This window comes from Macrosteles quadrilineatus, unplaced genomic scaffold (genome assembly GCF_028750875.1).
Source record: "Macrosteles quadrilineatus isolate MER2022 unplaced genomic scaffold, UCM_ALF_1.0 Scaffold_7__1_contigs__length_78375512, whole genome shotgun sequence".
Taxonomy (NCBI): Eukaryota; Metazoa; Arthropoda; class Insecta; order Hemiptera; family Cicadellidae; genus Macrosteles; species Macrosteles quadrilineatus.
Genome location: NW_026542600.1, coordinates 32588057 through 32607866, shown reverse-complemented (window position 1 = coordinate 32607866; position 19810 = coordinate 32588057). Strand labels below are relative to the sequence as shown.

Here is a 19810-nt window from a genome sequence, read left to right as displayed (position 1 = left end):
CCCACAACAAACGTGCGGAGCCGCTTCCATTGACGCAAGTTGGTACTGCTAGTTTCTTGGTCAAAAGACACATGGGTAATGAATAATTTAAAATTTTGCGTCAAGTCAGAGTTCCAAGTGCTAATAAAAATGATTATAGTTAAGATCTGCTAAGTATTAGAAGAAGGTATAGTCTAAATGTTTCAGTTCCTCGTGCAATCCATAGTGAGGAGACTTGTTTGGATACAAACGTTTGTGTTTGTTTGTTTGAGAGCTCGGGTACATATTATTTTGTTCATACAGATAAATGGTCAAGCTGTAACAATGTAGATTGAAAGATGTGATGGTGGTTTTATATTAGTCACCATTAGAACCTTTACATTTCTCAAAATGTAGATTATTGTATAAGAAATTTAAAGTTACTAATTGTGACTAAAATACGACTCAATATTGTCTTAAAATTGGTTTTATTTAGCCTTTTTATTTTAAGTTGTGGTTAGTTTTAACTGCAACATGTTGTACTCCTGAATAAAGATTATATGACTATGACTAGGTATAAGAGTAATTAACATAATACACTTGACTTTTGGCACTAGGGGATTTTAGAAAGAAACAATTTTTAGAAAAACAACACTATGTTTATTTCAAGAAAATATAGTTGAAATTTGACATTGTGGCTAAAAAAAACGTAGAGTAGGAACTATGAAATAAACTTTATGAATGAACAAAATCTAGTGACTAGATTGGATTACAAAACAATCAATTTTATAACGTATCTTTGGATAAATTGATTTAGATTAAAGAGTTTTAAGCGAGTAAAGATAATTTTGCTTTCTAAACTTGCACCACTCTTTTTGAGATTAATTGTTCATATTCAAATTTAAAAAAAATATGGAGGGTGTTCCGTAAGTAAACATCCAAACTCCGGGAAATGATTCTATGACTCTGATTCTATGAGTAAACCAGGAATGAATTTTTTTTCCAAAATCACTTCTCATCAGATATCCACCATTTTTATTATCACTATTAACATTGTTATCTTTTATTGTTCCAACAGCTCTTAATAAAACTTGGTTTGTATATTAAGGTATAAAAACTATAAAAGGAAAAAATCAACGTGCTCCAATACAAATTTCAAATTTGTTGCCATTTTAAATTTATGATTAAATGAAATGATTTATTTGCCGTTTATCATGTACATGAAAAGGGGCATTGTCATATGATTAATACAATTAAAACAGATTGTCATGTTTAAATTACTAAAAATGGTTGAGTTTATGGAAACATTTTTCAAAAAACCCTTTCATTTTGAGTTTAAAATTTCCAACAGTATGTCACCAAATTTAAAATTATCGCATAAAAAACAGCTGGAATATTAAGATTATTAGTTGAAAATTATTTGCAACCTCACGCTTAGCCTCTTTCGACCTCAGTTTACAACAGAAAATTGTGATATTTGATTTCTGCTAATTCTCTTTTGATCTTGATGAACTTGGTGTAGTTTGATAGGAAATTTAAAATACTAAATAAACGTGTTCTTTACATCTTTTCATAGAATCTGCAACTTTTTTGTAATTTTAATTAATAATTAAAATTAAAAATTCCGCCATTTAGAGATTTTGTAATGGAGCAAGTTGATTTTTTTCCTCACATAGGTCCCTTCTATCTTAATATACATATTACTTTATAGTTCCAAAAAGATTGGTTGAAACAATTTAAAAATAAAAATACAAAATTGTGTGTCTCTGGTTAACAAAGCGATTTTGGAAAAAAGTCAATTCCTGATTTTCTTTTAATTTTTACCCATAGAATAATTTCCCGAAAATTGGCTGTTTACTTGAGGGACAGCCAATAAACTAGAATAACAATTAGGCTAGACTTGTTGGAAGTACAGTACGCACACATTTTGTAAGCAACATAGGGCTAAATTGCATCTTATCATATCTACCTAATTAATTAATTAAATGACAAATATTTAAAAAGTTATTTTTTGCAAAGTTGAAAATCTAAAATAATACAAACGTAGAGAATGAATTGAATAAATAAATAGGAGATTATTTTGTCAAACATTTGAAAGAGGATAGTGTTTGTAACTAAAGGAGATTTGTCAAAAATGTAAGTACAGTATGCTCTCTCTTATCCGGACACCTTTTAACCGGACATCGGTTTAACCAGACTACACTTGACGGAAATGTCATCTCTGTAACCGGACAATTTTTATCAGTACATCGGTTGAACCGGACTAGATCAGAAGGAAGTGGGTGGAAATAAAACGACTGTTCTGGTGGGAAAGTTTTGAGACCAGTGATCATACGTGTCTAAATACAATGCTCTCCTAAATTTAAGTCACATACTGTATACAGCATGCATTTAAACAGTCCAATTTAACAAGTTTTTGGGGACGTCGGTTTAACCAGAAAAACTGTTATCCGGACTGGCCTCAGTCCCGAGGAGCCCGGTTAAGAGGGATTCTACTGTACATACAAACACAATGATTAAAACTTTATAACTTTTGTTATAAAATAATAATAATAAGCTGGAAACCAATAACTATGATAAGCAGTGTGAAACCAACATTGCAGTAATTTATCTTGTAAAGATATTTTTTACGTGTTGTTGATTAAATAGTAATTCTTTTGACCATGGTATATTGTTCATTGTTTGTTTGACATGAAAACTTTTAGTTAGGGGTTAGCACATTTTATTACTAGGTGGCCGTATTTTAGGTAATTTTTAATAACTCCAACAAAAAATACAAGATATTTTGAGAACATCTTTACATTACAACATTACAAGTACTGTATTAATAAAGTAAAACCTCACTAACTCGACACTCGGTAACTCGACAGTCGACAGCTGACAGGGCACACACAAAAAATGCAATTTTTTCAGATAATTAGGTTTTAATTGTTGAATATTCAACATTTCTCTAAAGATTGTTTACTCAATATGTAAAAATACTCATGTAAGTAATAAATTTATATGTAAACATTTGTCTGTTAAGTATTCATTTACTAAAACCAATTAAAAATGTCAATGTTCTGGATAACTCGGCAACCTCTAAGTCCATAAATTGTCAAGTTAATGAGGTTTTACTGTATTACATTAAACCATATGTTTGATTAACTTAATTATCCTTTAATTGATAGAGATGAGAGAGTGGCGCAAACTCCCCAAATTTTAAGCCAAAACCAAATAATGAGTCAGAACAACTAATAACTAATACTAATGCCACATTGGCAATAAAATAACAAAAGAAATAACAATTATAAAGGAAATTTACTTCCTTTTTACAAGTGTTAACACAATGAATAGCAATGGCTACAGTAACTTAAACAGAAAATGTTTATAATATAATAATACTACTTATAGCTGCAAGTAATACATGGGGTATTCCATGAAATTATTATCTATTAAATTAAATCTGCAGAGTGGAATCAAGGCTATGGATAGTGTTAATCCAAAAACAAATAAAACAAACATGAATAACAATATAACTTTTCCGACAGCAAGAAGCCGGCATATGAATTAACAATTCATTATTGCACCTTTTAGTGACAAGGAGCTATTCTATATACAATACAAAGTTGTGCCATAGGCGAGATTCAAATCAGTCTGTTCATTAATATGGACCATCGTTTTTTTTTTACTTGTATTGGAAAGTTTGGTCCATTTAAATGTTTAAAGTCTTTGCAAATTGATAAATCCTAGTAGAAAAATATACATTTCACTTTCATACCTTCAGTTGGAAAAAACCATACAAGGCCTTCTTATAAGACTAGTTATACAAAATATACACACAGATGTTATACGAACATTTATCAGTCTTAAGTTAGGAATTGAGTTTAGAGGAATACAAACCTCAACTGGCATTGACCTACATCGGGGCTTTTAACCTTTACAAACACTTACTTTTAGCTCATTCAACTACATTTATATTAAAAATATATTAAATATATTGAGTTATGTTTCCAAAATATTTTATCTGATGTAATAGAACAGCTGGTTATTGGTTAAGCTGTTTCCATCACAAAAATATCTACACTATTCTTGTTTTGATTTGTTATTAAAAGTAACTTTAAAAAATCTTTTAACATGTGTTGAGTTTAGGAAACTGAATTTTTGGCCTCCGAATTCATGTATCAAAATAAAAAATGTTGAACCAAAAGCTATAAAAAAGTTAAGACCAGAAAATGTTCCAATAAATTCATTATTAAAAATAAAGGTTAAAGAAGGAGAATCCCTAAAGCACATTATATTACACTCTAATATAAATAATGTTATTGGTTTTTTATATCACTTTTGAGTATTTGACTCAGAAACCTATAGTAATATCACAAGATTGTCTTTGTTGTCATACAAGGTTGAGCTAAAACTAACACACACTCAGACATAGAAGTTCATGTATCGTTTTGTCACAATTATTATCGGCCCGACCCGACCCGACCCGAACCAAAAAAGTCTGACCCGCAGACCCCTAGTTTTGTGTCAAGTTAAAATAAATGAAATAACAAACAACCAATAATGGTAAATAATCATTGAATTCAGAATATCATATCCAGTAAATATCAAGACATACGCCCAGTGAAACTAACTGTTGCAAAACAAGTAATTAATAAGCAAGCTGGAGCATAAATTAATTCCAGGAGGAAATAGCTCACTTTGCAAAAATTGCACTACACATAATTTTACATTTAACTATATTAAAATAAATTTACATTTACAGCTAAATTTAAAGCCACTAGGATATTTTTTAAAGTTTTTCAAAAGGTGTTGGGAAAGTTTTTCTAAAGGTGTTGGGCACATACACCAAACACTACAAAGTTATGCGTACAACGTATTTAACATAAAACTTATATTTAACAGTTTTATCAAATATTTAAAATTGTATACTGTATTCACAGTTAAAATTGACTTTGTCATCAAAACTCTGTTAAAGGTATCAAACTTATTTATAACGTTTCACGGCCTTCAAAGTATGTGTAAATTTCTCTGATGTATGACATGACTTTCTGCCAGTCTGGCCGTTCCTGTTGCATGTCGGTCATATTCTAAAACAACAACAAATAATGAATTCAAGTTATTGCCATAACTTCTTAGTGCAACATAAATACAGTGAAATGCTTAGTTTGTAAACTCCATTATTGTGAATTATTTTCTAAGTCCTACTTCGGTGTCATAAAAATGTTGGAATTCACATACAACTTTGGATGATTAACATTTTTAAAGATTAATATAGGCCTATGACAACTTGGATTAAGCAAGAACAATATGTTGAAAGTGGTGTTGTGATGAGGATCAATACTTGACACAGTTAAGGTATTTGTCTTCACCTACCCCAATCCTCAACCCCCCCCCCTCCCCCAATCTCTCTGACATTTACCCATCGGCCGGTTTCCACAAGTCCCCTTACCGCTTACTCTCTATCTGCGGACAGTATTGTACAGCAGGTGATTAGTCACCGTAAGCCTTTAGACATCAAATGAGCATTGTTTAAACATAAAGTTTTTATTTTAGAGATTGTAAATGCTCCTAAATATCAAGCGTTATCGAAGCAAAGCCAATCATCTAAACTTCTGGTGTTCTTTCAACTGTCATCTAGGCCTACTTCTGATGAAGCCTCTGAAAGAGACGAAAACATCAAGTATTATTATGTGTGTGTTTTATGTGTTCTTTGACTCGTCTGCAACCTTTCATCAGGTGAGTCAGCTGTGTCTTCTCCATCCTATATATTTATTTAATCCAAGCTAAATGCTTTTTCCTCAAAACATATTTAGAAAATTCGGAATTTTAACTTAACAGTAACAGGTTTATTTATGTATACAAAATTGTCAAATCAGGACAGATTTGATAAGTTTAATTTTTTTTATATAGTTCACATGCCACTTAAACTTATTTCAATATCCACACCATAGACATTCTCCGTATGAAAATAGTCCAAATTACATGGCAATAAAAATGTTTAACAAGCTACCAAAAAGCATAAGCAAAAATTCATCAAAAAATACCTTCAAAACCTTACTTTAATTTGTATTAGAAAAATCTTACTATAGCATTGAAGAATTTTTTCTGGATAATTTTAAAGGGTAGGTTGTACCACAGTTTAAAAAGAGTCCTTAATTATTATTATTTTAATTTTTTTTGCTGTGGTAGAATTATATACAGGACAAAAGCCTACATCCTATCCTGATACAGTCCAGACTGGTATTTCATTAAGTAGTTTGAGCAGTTTTAAGAATTGACAAATAATTTTTTTGTACAATATTACGATTACATTTTTACCAGTTTCACCAGTAACAGCGGCTGGTGTTCATAGGGTGTGGAAGGGCTCTGCATATTTGCATGTTTACATAAAAATATCATCATTGCACAATCATTAATATGGTTCTATCATTATATTTTCAGTTACCTTGGTTCAGATATAAAAACTCCTACATTAAAAATAACTTAATCAAACTTAACTCAAAATTAGCAATAAATCACGTAAAGAACAAAACAGCTCTTGTAAGCTCCTGATAAGGCTATAGCGGAGCTTGCTATTTCAGAACAGAAACGTGTTTATAAATATAAATAATGATTAAATATATGAATTGAATTGAATTGAATTATCAACTAGCCTCTGACCGACTGGGTTACTGTGTAACCCTATTTTACCATAATATGTGACCATGTCTATTGGAAGATTTTTTGTTTAAGGACAATAAAGAATTTCTGATTTCTGATTCTGATTTCTGGTTCCGTGATTGAAAACAAATCATAACTCTCTCCTACATAATGGAAAAGACTAATTAACTCAAAGCGCACTGGGTGTATACAAGATCCTTCGTTCATGTGGCAAAGTTTACATCAGAGAAACAAGATGTATGATTTCAACTAGGCCTAGATTAAAAGAACTTGTTAGACAAAACAGGAAAAACAGAAAAATCGGCAGCAGCAGAACATAACTTTACAGCCAAACACTCCATAGAATTCGACAAAGTTTTAATACTTGCTAAAGAGCCCTTTTTTATCAAAGAGCAATCTGAGAAGCAATATAAATCTAAAGCTGACAGCTACAAGCTTCCACAGTCATGGAATCCAGTATTACGTAAGCTTGTTTACTAGAAACAGCCAGAGCAAGGGAAGCATTCATTCCAGCATTCCATACGTGTGCCGATGACCTCCCCCCAGCGATAAATATACCTGGACGAACTTTCCTGATTTAGTCTCAGCCAAGCCACTGAGGATAGCACTTCATAGTAAGGACAAAACGTCTGGCGGTGATATAGAACTGACAATGCATTTAACGCCAATAACCATCACCATGGAAAACAAATCATATTGACAGCAATAAAAACAATACATAACTCATTAAAAAAAAAAAACTTAAAAAATCATATTTAAAAACATAATAACAACACTCATAAAAATACAGAGGTAAAAAGGACATAAAGCTGTATTATTCCTTCTTCTGATCTTTTTTTCTTTAGTATCTTTTATTCCACAAAGTCAACAAGTTGCCATGGTTACTTATCACCCAATCACAGGCTATTAAGCGATATGCATATATTTAAAATACCCAAACCACTCCCTCGCCTAGTTTAGGTTTCTAATAGTAGTGATGTATCTAGTTAGGTGGGCCGGGTAAATACCCAGTGGGTATATAAGAATTATATTTCTTGTTTTTAAAATACCCTTTCTGAATTGTAACTTTAAATGTTGTTTGCAACAAGTATGCCTGATATTTGTTAAACCCTCATAAGATTATTTTCATTAAGATTTGTAAAAAGTTGCACTTACTAGGATAGTTGGAATCCCAACAGACTCAGCGGCAGAGAACGCCAGTCTAAAGTTGTGTGACCTATTGTTCGGGGACAGCTGGTTGTACGGTACTTTGTTGGGGATGTACGTGTGCAGTAATGCACAGAGTGCCATACCGTCAGTCCAGGAGCTACTAAAATTAGTAATTTCTATATTAGAGTAGCCCTGGACTCTGGTTTGCACCCACTTCAACAGAGCATTTCTTTTCGACCCTACATTTTTATCCGGGAGGGGAAAAAGTGGATCCTTGTTTTCATCTGAAACGAAATGTAACTTTAGAATTAGGGATGGACGGGATTGAATTTTTAGTTCGGGACGGGATTTTTTTTGTGCATAAAAAGAAAGTACTGTATTGCCGTTACCAAAAAAAGACATACAAAATCAATTTTTACGATTTGTGGCACTAATCAATAAAAAAAAACAAAAAATGGGTAACAATTTAAAGGTACCTATAGAAAATTGTGACTCGTGGGTCACGGGGTGATCGTCTGAATGACTCACGGTCACGGGGTGATCGTCTGTATGACTCACGGTCACGGGGTGATCGTCTGTATGACTCACGGTCACGGGGTGATCGTCTGTATGACTCACGGTCACGGGGTGATCGTCTGTATGACTCACGGTCACGGGGTGATCGTCTGTATGACTCACGGTCACGGCACGATCGTCGTCATGACTCGCGATCACGGCGCAATCTGACTCGCGGTCACGGCACGATCGTCGGTTTGACTCCGCGGTGACGGGGTTATCGTCGGTATGACTCGCGGTCACGGCGCGATCGTCGGTATGACTCTCCATCACGGCATGATCGTCAGTATGACTCCGCGGTAACGGTGCGATCATCGGTAGGACTCCGTGGTCACGGCACGATCGTCGGTATGACTCGCGGTCACGGCGTGATCGTCGGTATGACTCGCAGTCACGGCGTGATCGTCGGTATGACTCGTGGTCACAGCGCGATCGTCAATCCAATAATCGCGGCCACGGCACGTTCGTCGTTATGATTCCGCGGTCACAGCATATTCGTCGAAATGACTTCGTCTCCTGCGTTTGCTGACCTATCGCTCGCAATAACGGCGTTATTGGCACTCGTGAAGCGGAACAATCGCCGACGATCGGACCGAATCCCGTCCCGAAAAATTCCCGAGTCAAATGTAATCCCGTCCCGATAATCGGGAATATTTTTTCCCGAAAAAATCCCGAAATTTCGGGATCCGTCCATCCCTATTTAGAATATATATCTAGAAAGTTCTTGGAGCTTGAATTGATGAAAAAACTCAATGATAGCCTGTGTTTATAAATACTCTACTCGATTATTTGAGCACTTTATCGTTTCATAAAAAACAAGAGCGGATCCCTGATTCCATTTACTTATCAGACTTGGATACGATAAATAACAGAGAGCGCACAATAAATAGCCTTATATAACCTCCGAAAACATTTTAATGTAAATATACTACCTGCATTTTCCAGTAAAAGTGCTTTAAATATCAAGAACGTACAAATTGTAAATAAACTCAGCAGATTGAAGTGATAAAATACTGTCAGTGACTGGAATCAAGATAAGGTAATCAATGCAACGTGACTAACCAACCGACCTTGGCCAAGGACAAACTGGTACCTTGTTATCTCTTATCAGTTAGTTTTAACTTCTAACTAGATATTGGCTCAAATAGTCTGTGATTGCCAATTTATACCTGACATACAGTTATTTAAACCAGTGTATGTTATATTACATCTGAGAATATTTTTTAAGAATAAATTGAAGAAATTTGTTGGGTTACCTAAATTCTTACCACTGTTTACCCATACTTAACACATTCGATGCGGCGGGTCCACCGGTGGACCCCGCGCGTCTCAGCTGAGGAGCGGGGGGTCCACGGGTGGGGGAGCGCGCATTGCATTGTTTGCCGGATCAGTGTGGTTCAGCCATTGTCCGGGGAACGTTGTAATCTTTACCAGCCTGTAGCTTATAATGCGAGCTTTATTCTGGTGTAGGTTGGTACAAAAATTGCCCGTAAAATCCCGTCTGGCAATGCTTTTGTCCCGTTTTCGGGGATTTTCTCAATTCGAGCCGTATTACAAAGACTGTGGTTATTGACCCAGGCAGTGCTGCTACCTTTGGGTGTTTCAGTGAACTACGTCCACTTTCGGAGTAACGCAGAACAATCACCACTGCTCTTTTGTGATTCGTCTTACTGAGATATTTCAATACCAATAGCGATCGCTGATTCAGTTAGCGCGTCGGGGCTCCGCCCGGGCCTCGCCGCAATTGGCGAGCGCCTGTTTAAAGGTTTTCAGCAGCGAATGTGTTAAAGATGAATAACAAGCACACTGATTTCAAAAAGGGTGAACTTATCTTTGCCAAAGTTCGTGGTTATTGTGCTTGGCCAGCCATCATAGATAAAATAAAAAAATAGAGTTAAAAAATAATGTTAAAAACTATCACGTGACATTTTTTGAGACTAATGAAACTGGAGTATGTAAACAAAATGGGATTTCTCCATATAGAGGAAGCAAAACTCTACTTAGTACTCTTAGTAGCTCACAAGAAAATAACCCTAGGTTTAAACAAGCTTTAGATGAAATTGAAAAAGCCTATAAATTACAGAAAAGTTGCTCAGGTACGCCAAAGCAAAAAAAACACCATCAGTTAAACCTAAGCCTACTCTAAATACACCAGACACTGTTCTTAATCGTAAAGAATTGAAAATGAGTGACTCAGAAACTGCTCAAACAGTAACAAATGATTCAAGTATACTAACAACCTGTCTGTCTGTAATGGAACCACAATTTTTAACCATTCTATTAAATTGTATTATGAGATACTTTCAACAAAGTTATTGAAAGAGAAATACTGCTGATGAATCCTATACTAACACAAGCAGTTAAATGTTTGGAAGAAATTGACATTCTAATTGAACCCCTTCATATGAAAAATAAATCTTATGTACTTTTCCCCATTAATGACTCAGTTGCTGATGACAAAAATGGAGGTTCCCATTGAAGCCTTTTATTGCTTGAAAAAACAAATAACGACTGGTTCTACTTTGATTCAGTTGGGGAGTATAACTTGCATCATGCAGAGCAGGTCGTCCAGAAGATTTCACGACATTTAAGCTTGAGTGAACACACAACCTTGAACAAAGTTATTGTTCCCCAAAAACGTAACAATGAGGATTGTGGAATATTTGTCTTAATATTCACTGACATACTCATCCAGTGAATAGCTCAAGGCAGAATACAAGAGTTAAAAGGTAGCCCTAAAAACTTCTGGCCGGATGTAAAGGAGAGTGATGTCTTAACGAAGCGGGCACAACTGACTTTATTTCTCCACAATTGCAACTCTAATGCACTAAGTCCCAACACCGTAGCCGATATGATGTTCAAAGCACCCACTTCATCTACACCGTTAATCGTTAATCTAACATCTTTCCCTACAACCACTTCTACTGAAGATATTTCATCTAACACAGTTACAAACAATAACCATAAAAATGTAGTTAATCCTGAAAAGAAAAGTGAGAAATGGGAGAAACCAAAAAAGTATATAAAATAAACCAACACTCCAAGACTCAACATTTTGCAAACATCACTATCAACAATAAATATGACACGTTGGAAATCAATGAAAGTTTAGACTCGGACAGAGGTGTTGTTCTTCAAAGCCCACAACAAAAGACACAAACCAGTTTCAGAGGAGGGCAAACAAAAGTGTATTGGACTCATGAGAAGAAAGAAACAGATAGACACTCTTTTAAAATAGAATTGTTTTCTGACAGCCATGGAAAAGAACTCCCTGAAATGATTAAACAGTGTAGCGGAAGTGCAGTTACAATTTGTGCTCAAGTCATGTCCGGTGCTACAACTGAGAGGATTTATAACCAAGCAAAGAGATCTCAACATCAGTCATTGGTAATAATTGCTGGAACCAATGATGTAATTAAAAAAACAACCTCAAACATCTATAGCAATTTGGAAAAGTATCTGACACAACTAAGTAAGGATAAATCATCTGTACATATTACCACAATCCCAAATCGCTATGATATAGGCTTAAATGATCCGCGTCATGATGACATCAACTTGTTAAATAGTTACATTAGGGAATTAGCAATAAGAACAAACAAAGTGCATCTTATTGACCTGGATGAACTACAAAGATTTCATTTTACACAACTGGTAAGTTGCCAGCTGTTCACAGAAGACGACAATGAAAAACTGGAGGCTATGATGAAGTAATGGCAAAGAGCATCTTTTTTATCAGCTTCAAAACTAAGTAGGATACAACTCTTGCGAAGTTTTTTTCTAGAACTAAAATTTGGATTATCACAGAGTAAGATTATTGTCTTTTCATTTACAAAGTTAAAATCGACAATATCAATCATATCAATCATTAGTTTATCTCAGGCTCAATCCAATTTTCTTAGTATATTTTAAAGCTCTCCCAAAGAATCAAAAGACCCAGGCCTAGACCTAATACCTTAAAATACCTACTATGTATGGTCGCCATTTCATCGAACAGTATTAACAGTATTAACTAATTATTTAGGAGGGCCTATATATAAATTGATTAAAAATTAACCAAACAACAACTATGCTTGTGGTTTCGTCAATAGAAAGATAAAATATCTATACCAAATATTTTAACTCATAAAATAAGATTGTGGATAAGTTACAAGTTTAATATGTAGCCATAAACAGTTTTATGGCAGTAGGCAATGGCCAGCGGCGAACTAAATATTCACGAAAATACTGACTGAGTTTAGACATAACATTTAACAGTCATCATAACACTATTATTTTTTTTGACAAAATAGAATTGGGGAAAATCTAAAGAAATAAAAGAGATATAACTCAACAGTTCTTGGAAGTACTTGAATACAACAATTATTGTCGTGATAAAATGTTAATGGATTTGGGACTGCTAATGGGTTTTTTTTATTGCATCATCACCCTAGTAATAAATTATGAAGATCAAACAAACATCTGATAAGACTTTTATGTGCTCGTAATAGGCTGTACCGAACTGAATTTGTACCTGTAAAATGCTGTACCGAACCGATGATGGTAATTAAGCAGACCCCTAATAATAATATAATAAACCTACAAAGTACGACTAAGACTATGCTTTCCAACAATTAACCAGGAATTCAAGAAGAACAACCTTAAAGTTCTTATTTGCTCTGCAATGGGTTGTGTGAGGGATCAGGTGTGGCCAGATCACTTCATCAGGAATCTGGTTCAATCTCAATAGGCAACCAAAGCATCTGTGCAAATAATCTGCTGCCATCAACACTCAAACCGCCCATTACACAATGGTGTTCCCTACCAATACTTCATCAAACGCTTACAGCAAGTTATTGATCATCATCATGAGCAGGAGTCTTCACCAGTTAGTCAAGAACTTCAATTGGCTTCAGCAACTAGGACTAAAATTGTAGAGAAATCTCACACACAGCTGCTATGGGAACTTCCTCAAGTAGCCTGTTAAACTATGACGTGTCAACCCCTTCAACTTGTAGAACCTCTACTTCAGACTTGAGATCACCAGGATCAAGTAGCTGCTTCTTCTGACCCAAGGAAAATGAAAAAATGACCCAGCCTGTGGAGGAGTCACCAGCGCCTGTGTCATGTGATGGGGGGCTGTCTGTCAGGGGTTGTGATAGTGTTGGTGCAGTGAATGAAGTAACTGCCAATTGCCAATTGTTCACTCCTGTCTTGAATTCCCTACCTCTAACCTGTGATTCTACTAATATATCATGTCACAATGTAACCACTTTTTTAAGAAAACTAGGCCAAGATCTAGCAACCAATTAACACATTCTGTAAACAGCACTCAAAACTTTCTAATTCTTCACCAAAATATTCAAAATTTATCAACCCGTATAGGCATTTTGGAAGTAAACTTGGATGAAATTAAGCCAGATATTATTGCTTTAACAGAAATTAACATGAAAGAGACCGATTTGTTCCATTTTAAACTGAAAAATTATAAAATAGCATCCTATTGGACCAGATCTTCAACAACTGGGCGTGGTGTTCTAATACTTAAGAACTATACTAAGAACTAATACTGGTAACTATGTAAATTTTAGGGGTGTTCGATGCATCGAAATTTCGATTCGATTCATCAAATCGCGATTCGATTCAGCATGCATCGATTTGGCCTCGATGCATCGATTAAGTCCCGATGCAACGATTACGTCCCGATGCATATTTAAAACTAATTTAGGACTACAAAATGAGTTTTAGATAGGGAAGTGTCAATTATCGCTACCACCGATACTTGGACATTGCCAATACTAGGAATATCGGTATCAAGAATCGATTGCCTAACGTCGATTTCGCCCGATTCCGCCGATACCGACACCCGACAGGGATGGATAGATATTTTATTTTAACATTTATTTATTTGATAGCTATTAGTTTTGTTATCACGCTAACAACTTCAGTAACCAACTTAGCACACTATTTAGTTTAAATCAGCTAAAGTTTAGCTTCAGCTGTTCTCTCTGCAGGCAGATGACATTGCACAACACAATACAATCTACATTTCAAGATGTCAGACAGTCAGAATTCAGTCAGCAGAAAGAATTTAAGTGCTGTATGACTGAAATAATACTAGATGGTATGTCGTTTATATTGTTAGGGTTATATAGAACTCCTGAATATAAATATATCCAACCTTTCTTAACAAAACTGGATATTGCTCTAAATTTATTAACAAAAAAGTTCAAGAACATCATATTAGCAGGCGATGTAAATATTAATGTTTTAAATCATGATAATGTATACCATCAATTTTTAAATATCATAAATATGTTTATTTATTTATTTATTTTCCAATAATCACATAACATCATATTCAGACAGGTGATTCGTCATTGTTACAATATTTTATAGTCTCTATTATACTAAAATTATTACTAAAATAAATTTCATTGCTGAGCCTTAACATCTACGTAGCTTCCATATATTCCTCCAATGAGAAGAAGGCCTTCTCCAAAAGAAAGTTTTTTAACTTCTTTTTGAATTTAGGGAATGAATCAGTGTCCCTAATTGAAGAAGGTAATTTGTTATATATTTTTTGGCCCATGTACTGAGGAGATAAATGGAATACTTTAAGTCTGTGTTGAACTGGTTTTATATTGTTTTTAAATCTAGTGTTGTGAGGATGGGCATGTTGATCTTCCATGAATGTGTAAAAATCACTTTTAACCATTAAAGCTAGTTTAAAGATATAAGAACTATACAAAGTAAGAATTTTAAACTGAATGAAAAACTCTTTACTGTGAGTAATTCGAGACACTTTCGCTAAGACTCTAACTGCTTTTTTTGGAGGATAAAAATTTGTTCGGCATGACTAGAAGAACCCCATACCGTTAAACCGTAATTCATAATGGAAGAAAAATAAGCGTGGTATACTGCTAATTGTGTGTCTAAATTTGTAGTATGTCGAATTACCCGAAGAACAAGTATAGCTGATCTGAGTCTCTTTGATAGATTCTTAATGTTTGTTTGCCAATTAAGTTGCCAATCTATATCAATTCCAAGGTAATTAACTGAGTTTTGAGAATATATTGATGTTTGGTTTGAATTTACAACAATGTCTCTATTCTCATTAGCAACTGAAAAGTGAATTAGTTGTGTCTTTGACACATTCATAGATAGACCATTTACTGTGAACCAGTCCCCGAGGAGTTGAAACTCATTAGTAATTAAGTCTTGCTTAAAATCCAATGTTTTTTGTTCGGTGCAGATTAAAGCAGTATCATCTGCATATTGAAAAGTATGCATTTTTGTAACATTACATAAATCATTTACATAAATTAAAAATAAACAAGGTCCAAGAATGGAACCTTGAGGAACTCCGTAGGGTGCGTAACCCCACTCTGACTTATATTTGGTTTGGCATTTCTGTAATATAATTCTTTGTTTACGGCTTTTTAAATATGAAATGAACCATTTTAATTCCACATTTTTTATTCCATGTCTACTTAATTTTTCTAGCAATATATCATGATCAACACAGTCAAAAGCCTTGGACAGGTCACACAGCACACCTATTGTGCGCTGCGACCCGTCCAAGGCCTCCGCAATGCAGTTAATCATCCTGGTAATAGCCTTTTCAGTACTGGATTTTGAGCGGAAACCAAACTGAGATGGATTTAGTAAATTATTTTGTTCCAAATAATCTGTAAGTTGAGTTTTCACAATTTTTTCAAAAACTTTGGAAAAACAGGGCAAAAGAGCAACTGGTCGGTAGTCAGAAGGATTGTTAACATCACCCTTTTTAAAAAGAGGTTTTATCTCTGCATATTTAAGTTTTTCAGGGAAAATTCCTTCCTCAAGGGACTGATTCACTAGTGTGCAGAGAGGTTGTTCAATAAGTTTAAAAACTCTACTAATAACAAAGAGGGAAATTTCGTCCCAACCTGAAGATTTAGTTTTGCTAAGACTGGTAAAAACTTTTCTTAGATCCTGAACTGAAATTTTCCTAAATTTAAATTGTAAAGCAGAATTTTGAAGTCTAATTAAATGTTGACTATTGTTTAGTAGCTGAATGGATTTATCTTTATCTGTCATTTGGTTAGCAATTTGTGAAACATTTATAAAAAAATTGTTAAATTTATTTGCTATTGCCAATGCACTACCATATTGGTCGTTTCCATCATTCAATTGGATCTCAACCGGTGTGTCCGAGTTTTTTCTATTTAATCCAATTTCTTGTTTTACGACTGACCAAGATGCTTTACTTTTATTTTTGGACCTTTTAATTTATATCATTTGCCTTTAATTTAGCTAATGCAAAGACTTTTTTGAAAGTTTTCCTGTAATTGTTTTAGTAAGTTAAAAATTGTGGGTTTCTATTCCATTTAGATTCCTGGTGCAATTTTCTTTTATTTTCTGCTGAAATTTTGATTCCTAAAGTATGTATAACATGTCTTATAAGGTTGACTTCCCAACTAGGATTACTAATAATCTGCTACTGCAATTGATAACTTTATTACCAATATTTTTGAAACAAGATTAAATGTCTCAGGTGTTATTACTAGGGATGGACGAGATTGGATTTTTAGTTCGAGACGAGACGAGACGAGATTTTTTATTTCTCATAAAATTTCGAGACGAGATCGAGACGAGATTTCTCTTCTCATACACAACAGGAAATGCACGTTCAAAATTTTTACCTGATTTTGTAACATTGTTAGATGACTGTTTAAATACTAAAATAATGATAATAGGCAAGAATATTTACAATCTTTCATTAAATAACATCAGCATAACATTTTTTTATTAATCACGCCTAACTTATTAAAAACGCCTACGATTAGGAAACATGGTGATATCAGTTAGGATAGAGTTCAACTTATCCTAAAATAAAATAAATCATAAAATAAAAGCAATATTAATTTTTATAAAATAGTTACTTGTTTTGACTTTTTTTATAGTACCGGTAATAAAACATTCCTCACACTGCTTACACTTAACAAAACTTCTCAAATGTTATTAAAGTAATATTATTAAAATAATGAAAGTAATATTTACATTAAAAGAATTAAAGTAATATTTACATTAAAAGAATTAATTAAATAAGAACGCCTTCGAAAAGGAAACGCAACTACAACAAGCTCCTGTATTTTTTTTTTTTTTTTTTTATTCTTGTCTCGATAAAAATCTCGGCCAAAAAGTAATCTCGTCTCGTGTAACGAGATTGAAAATTTCCCGAAAATTTCCCGAAATTTTGAGACTTGACTATCCCTAGTTATTACTCATGTCTCTGATCATGATGCTCAATTGCTTGAAATACAAAATGTTAATAGTACAAACAAAAAAGTAATGAAGAGGTTATGCAGAAAGTATACTGAAAATAATTTTAAAATGTTCCTTAGGGACTTAAGTAATTAAAACTGGTATGATGTTTATCAATCTTCCGTGGATACAAAATTAATGTCTTCATGTCTACTTTTTAGTCTCATTTTTAACATCAATTTCCCCAAAATAATGTGTGTAGAAGAAGTATCAAATAAATGTAAATGGAATTCAAATGAAATAATAAGGAAAAAAGTGAAATCCATGAACTAGTAACATATACTACAGCAAAAAGGAATTCACTGTTATCTAAAACAATAAAAGTAAAGAAAAATGAGTTAAAGGAATTAATTACCAAAATAAATTTAGAAAATCTAGGAACAGAACAAAAACTACATGTAATATAATAAAAAATGAGATCTCACTAAAATCAAAACAAACCATCCCCTCCAAAATAATCTTAGTTCAAAATGATAACCAAATATCAGATCCTGTTGCTGTGAGTAATGTTTTCAACAATATCTTCACAACTGCTGTTGAAAAGCTTAATTTGCCAAACATTGATTCAACATCAAACCATAACATCCTCACTAAAAAAAAGTGACTGCCATGACAAATGTTTTTAAATTTGAAACAATAACAGAAGACCATCTTAAAAAAGTCGTGCTTTCATTTGAAAACAAAATTTCTTCTGGGCATGATGAAATACCAATTGCTCTAATTGAAAAATCACTACTTTTCAAATCAAAACCATTAACACACTTAATAAACTCCTCTCTCATTTCAGGCATGTTTCCATCCAAATTAAAGTTGGCTAAAGTTATTCCCATATTTAAAAAAAGTAACTCTAAAGATCCATCATGCTATCGCCATTTCAATATTACCTGCCTTTTCCAAAATTTATGAGCGTATAGTTTATATTCAGCTGTCTAGATATCTAGAAATCAATCAGTTACTGGACAAAGAGCAACACGGCTTTCGAAAAGGAAAATCCACAGTAACAGCTGGTATAGAATTTATAGAGTCTATAATAAATGCAATCGATAAAGGGAAGAAGGTTGTAGGAATATTCTTAGACCTCAGTAAAGCCTTTGACAGTGTGTCGCACAATAAATTAATTAAGGGTTTAAATGAACTTGGAGTCTGTGATAAAGAACTTAAATGGTTTGAATCCTATATTAAAAATAGACACCAGTTTGTTGAAGTGGATGATATCATAGAACATTATAAAATAAACTATATTGAAAAAATTCAATCACAGCACCGGACACTACGATATGGAGTCCCCTAAGGATCGATCCTGGGCCCTCTACTCTTTCTTTGTTATATTTAAGGTTTGCCTGGGACTATTCCTGGGAGTGATGGATCCATGTGTCTGTATGCTGATGATTCTAATATCCTGCTAAATGGAAATTCTAATTCTGAAATTGAAACATCTTCTTCAAAAAATCTTCAATTTTAAAATAAAAAATCTTCTTATAAATGCAAATAAATCTAACTTCATATCTTGTTCAACCAAAAAATCAACAACAAAATTTGAGACAACAATTTTTATAAAAAATGACAGCATTGAGCAAGTTGAACAGACTAAATTTCTTGGATTAATTATCGACAAAAATCTTACTTGGGACAAACGCGTTAAACATGTTGTTAAAAAATTGACTTCTGGTGTATGTGCTTTGAGACAGAAGTCTCAGATCTGCAGCATAGACACTCTGAGGATAATATACTTTTCATTACTGCATAGTCACATATCCTATGGAATATCTATTTATGGAGCAACATCAAAGGCCAATTTGGATTCTATCCCTATCAAACAAAAGAGGGCTATTCGTCTAATGATGAAACTGCAAAAAAAGGATTCAGCTAAGAGATATTTTAAGGAATTACAAATCCTAACAGTATATAGTCTGTATATTTATGAAAAATCTGTATATGCAAAACAAATTCAATTGTCATCCACTTCTAGCAATACTGGTGACTATAACACTAGGTTTAAAATTAACTTACCACAACATAAATTGGAATTTTTCAAAAAGAAAACTTACTATTCTGGTTTAAATTGTTTGCAACACCTGCAGGATCATATAAAGAAAGAAAACAATTTGGATAAATTTAAAAGAACATTAAAAGACTTTTTAATCAAATTTCCATTTTATTCCATTGAAGAATTTCTAAAAAATAAAAATTAGTAGTTACATAATTTGAATTCCAT

The 19810-nt window shown here is 33.5% G+C and overlaps 1 protein-coding gene across 3 annotated transcripts in view; it reads right to left on the bottom strand.

Moving 5' to 3' along the window:
* Nucleotides 1-601: 601 nt before the first annotated feature.
* Nucleotides 602-19810, bottom strand: part of LOC128997905 (cytospin-A-like) — a 96075-nt gene continuing 76866 nt past the window's right edge. For 2 of the 3 annotated variants that reach the window (XM_054423712.1, XM_054423713.1), the window contains 2 exons: nt 7759-8036; nt 602-5030 (listed from right to left, as the gene is read on the bottom strand). In XM_054423712.1, coding sequence (XP_054279687.1) covers nt 4932-5030; nt 7759-8036 — 377 coding nt within the window. In that variant the 3' untranslated portion in view covers nt 602-4931. The remainder of the gene's footprint in view (nt 5031-7758; nt 8037-19810) is intronic. The other variant, XM_054423714.1, reaches the window with a different exon arrangement.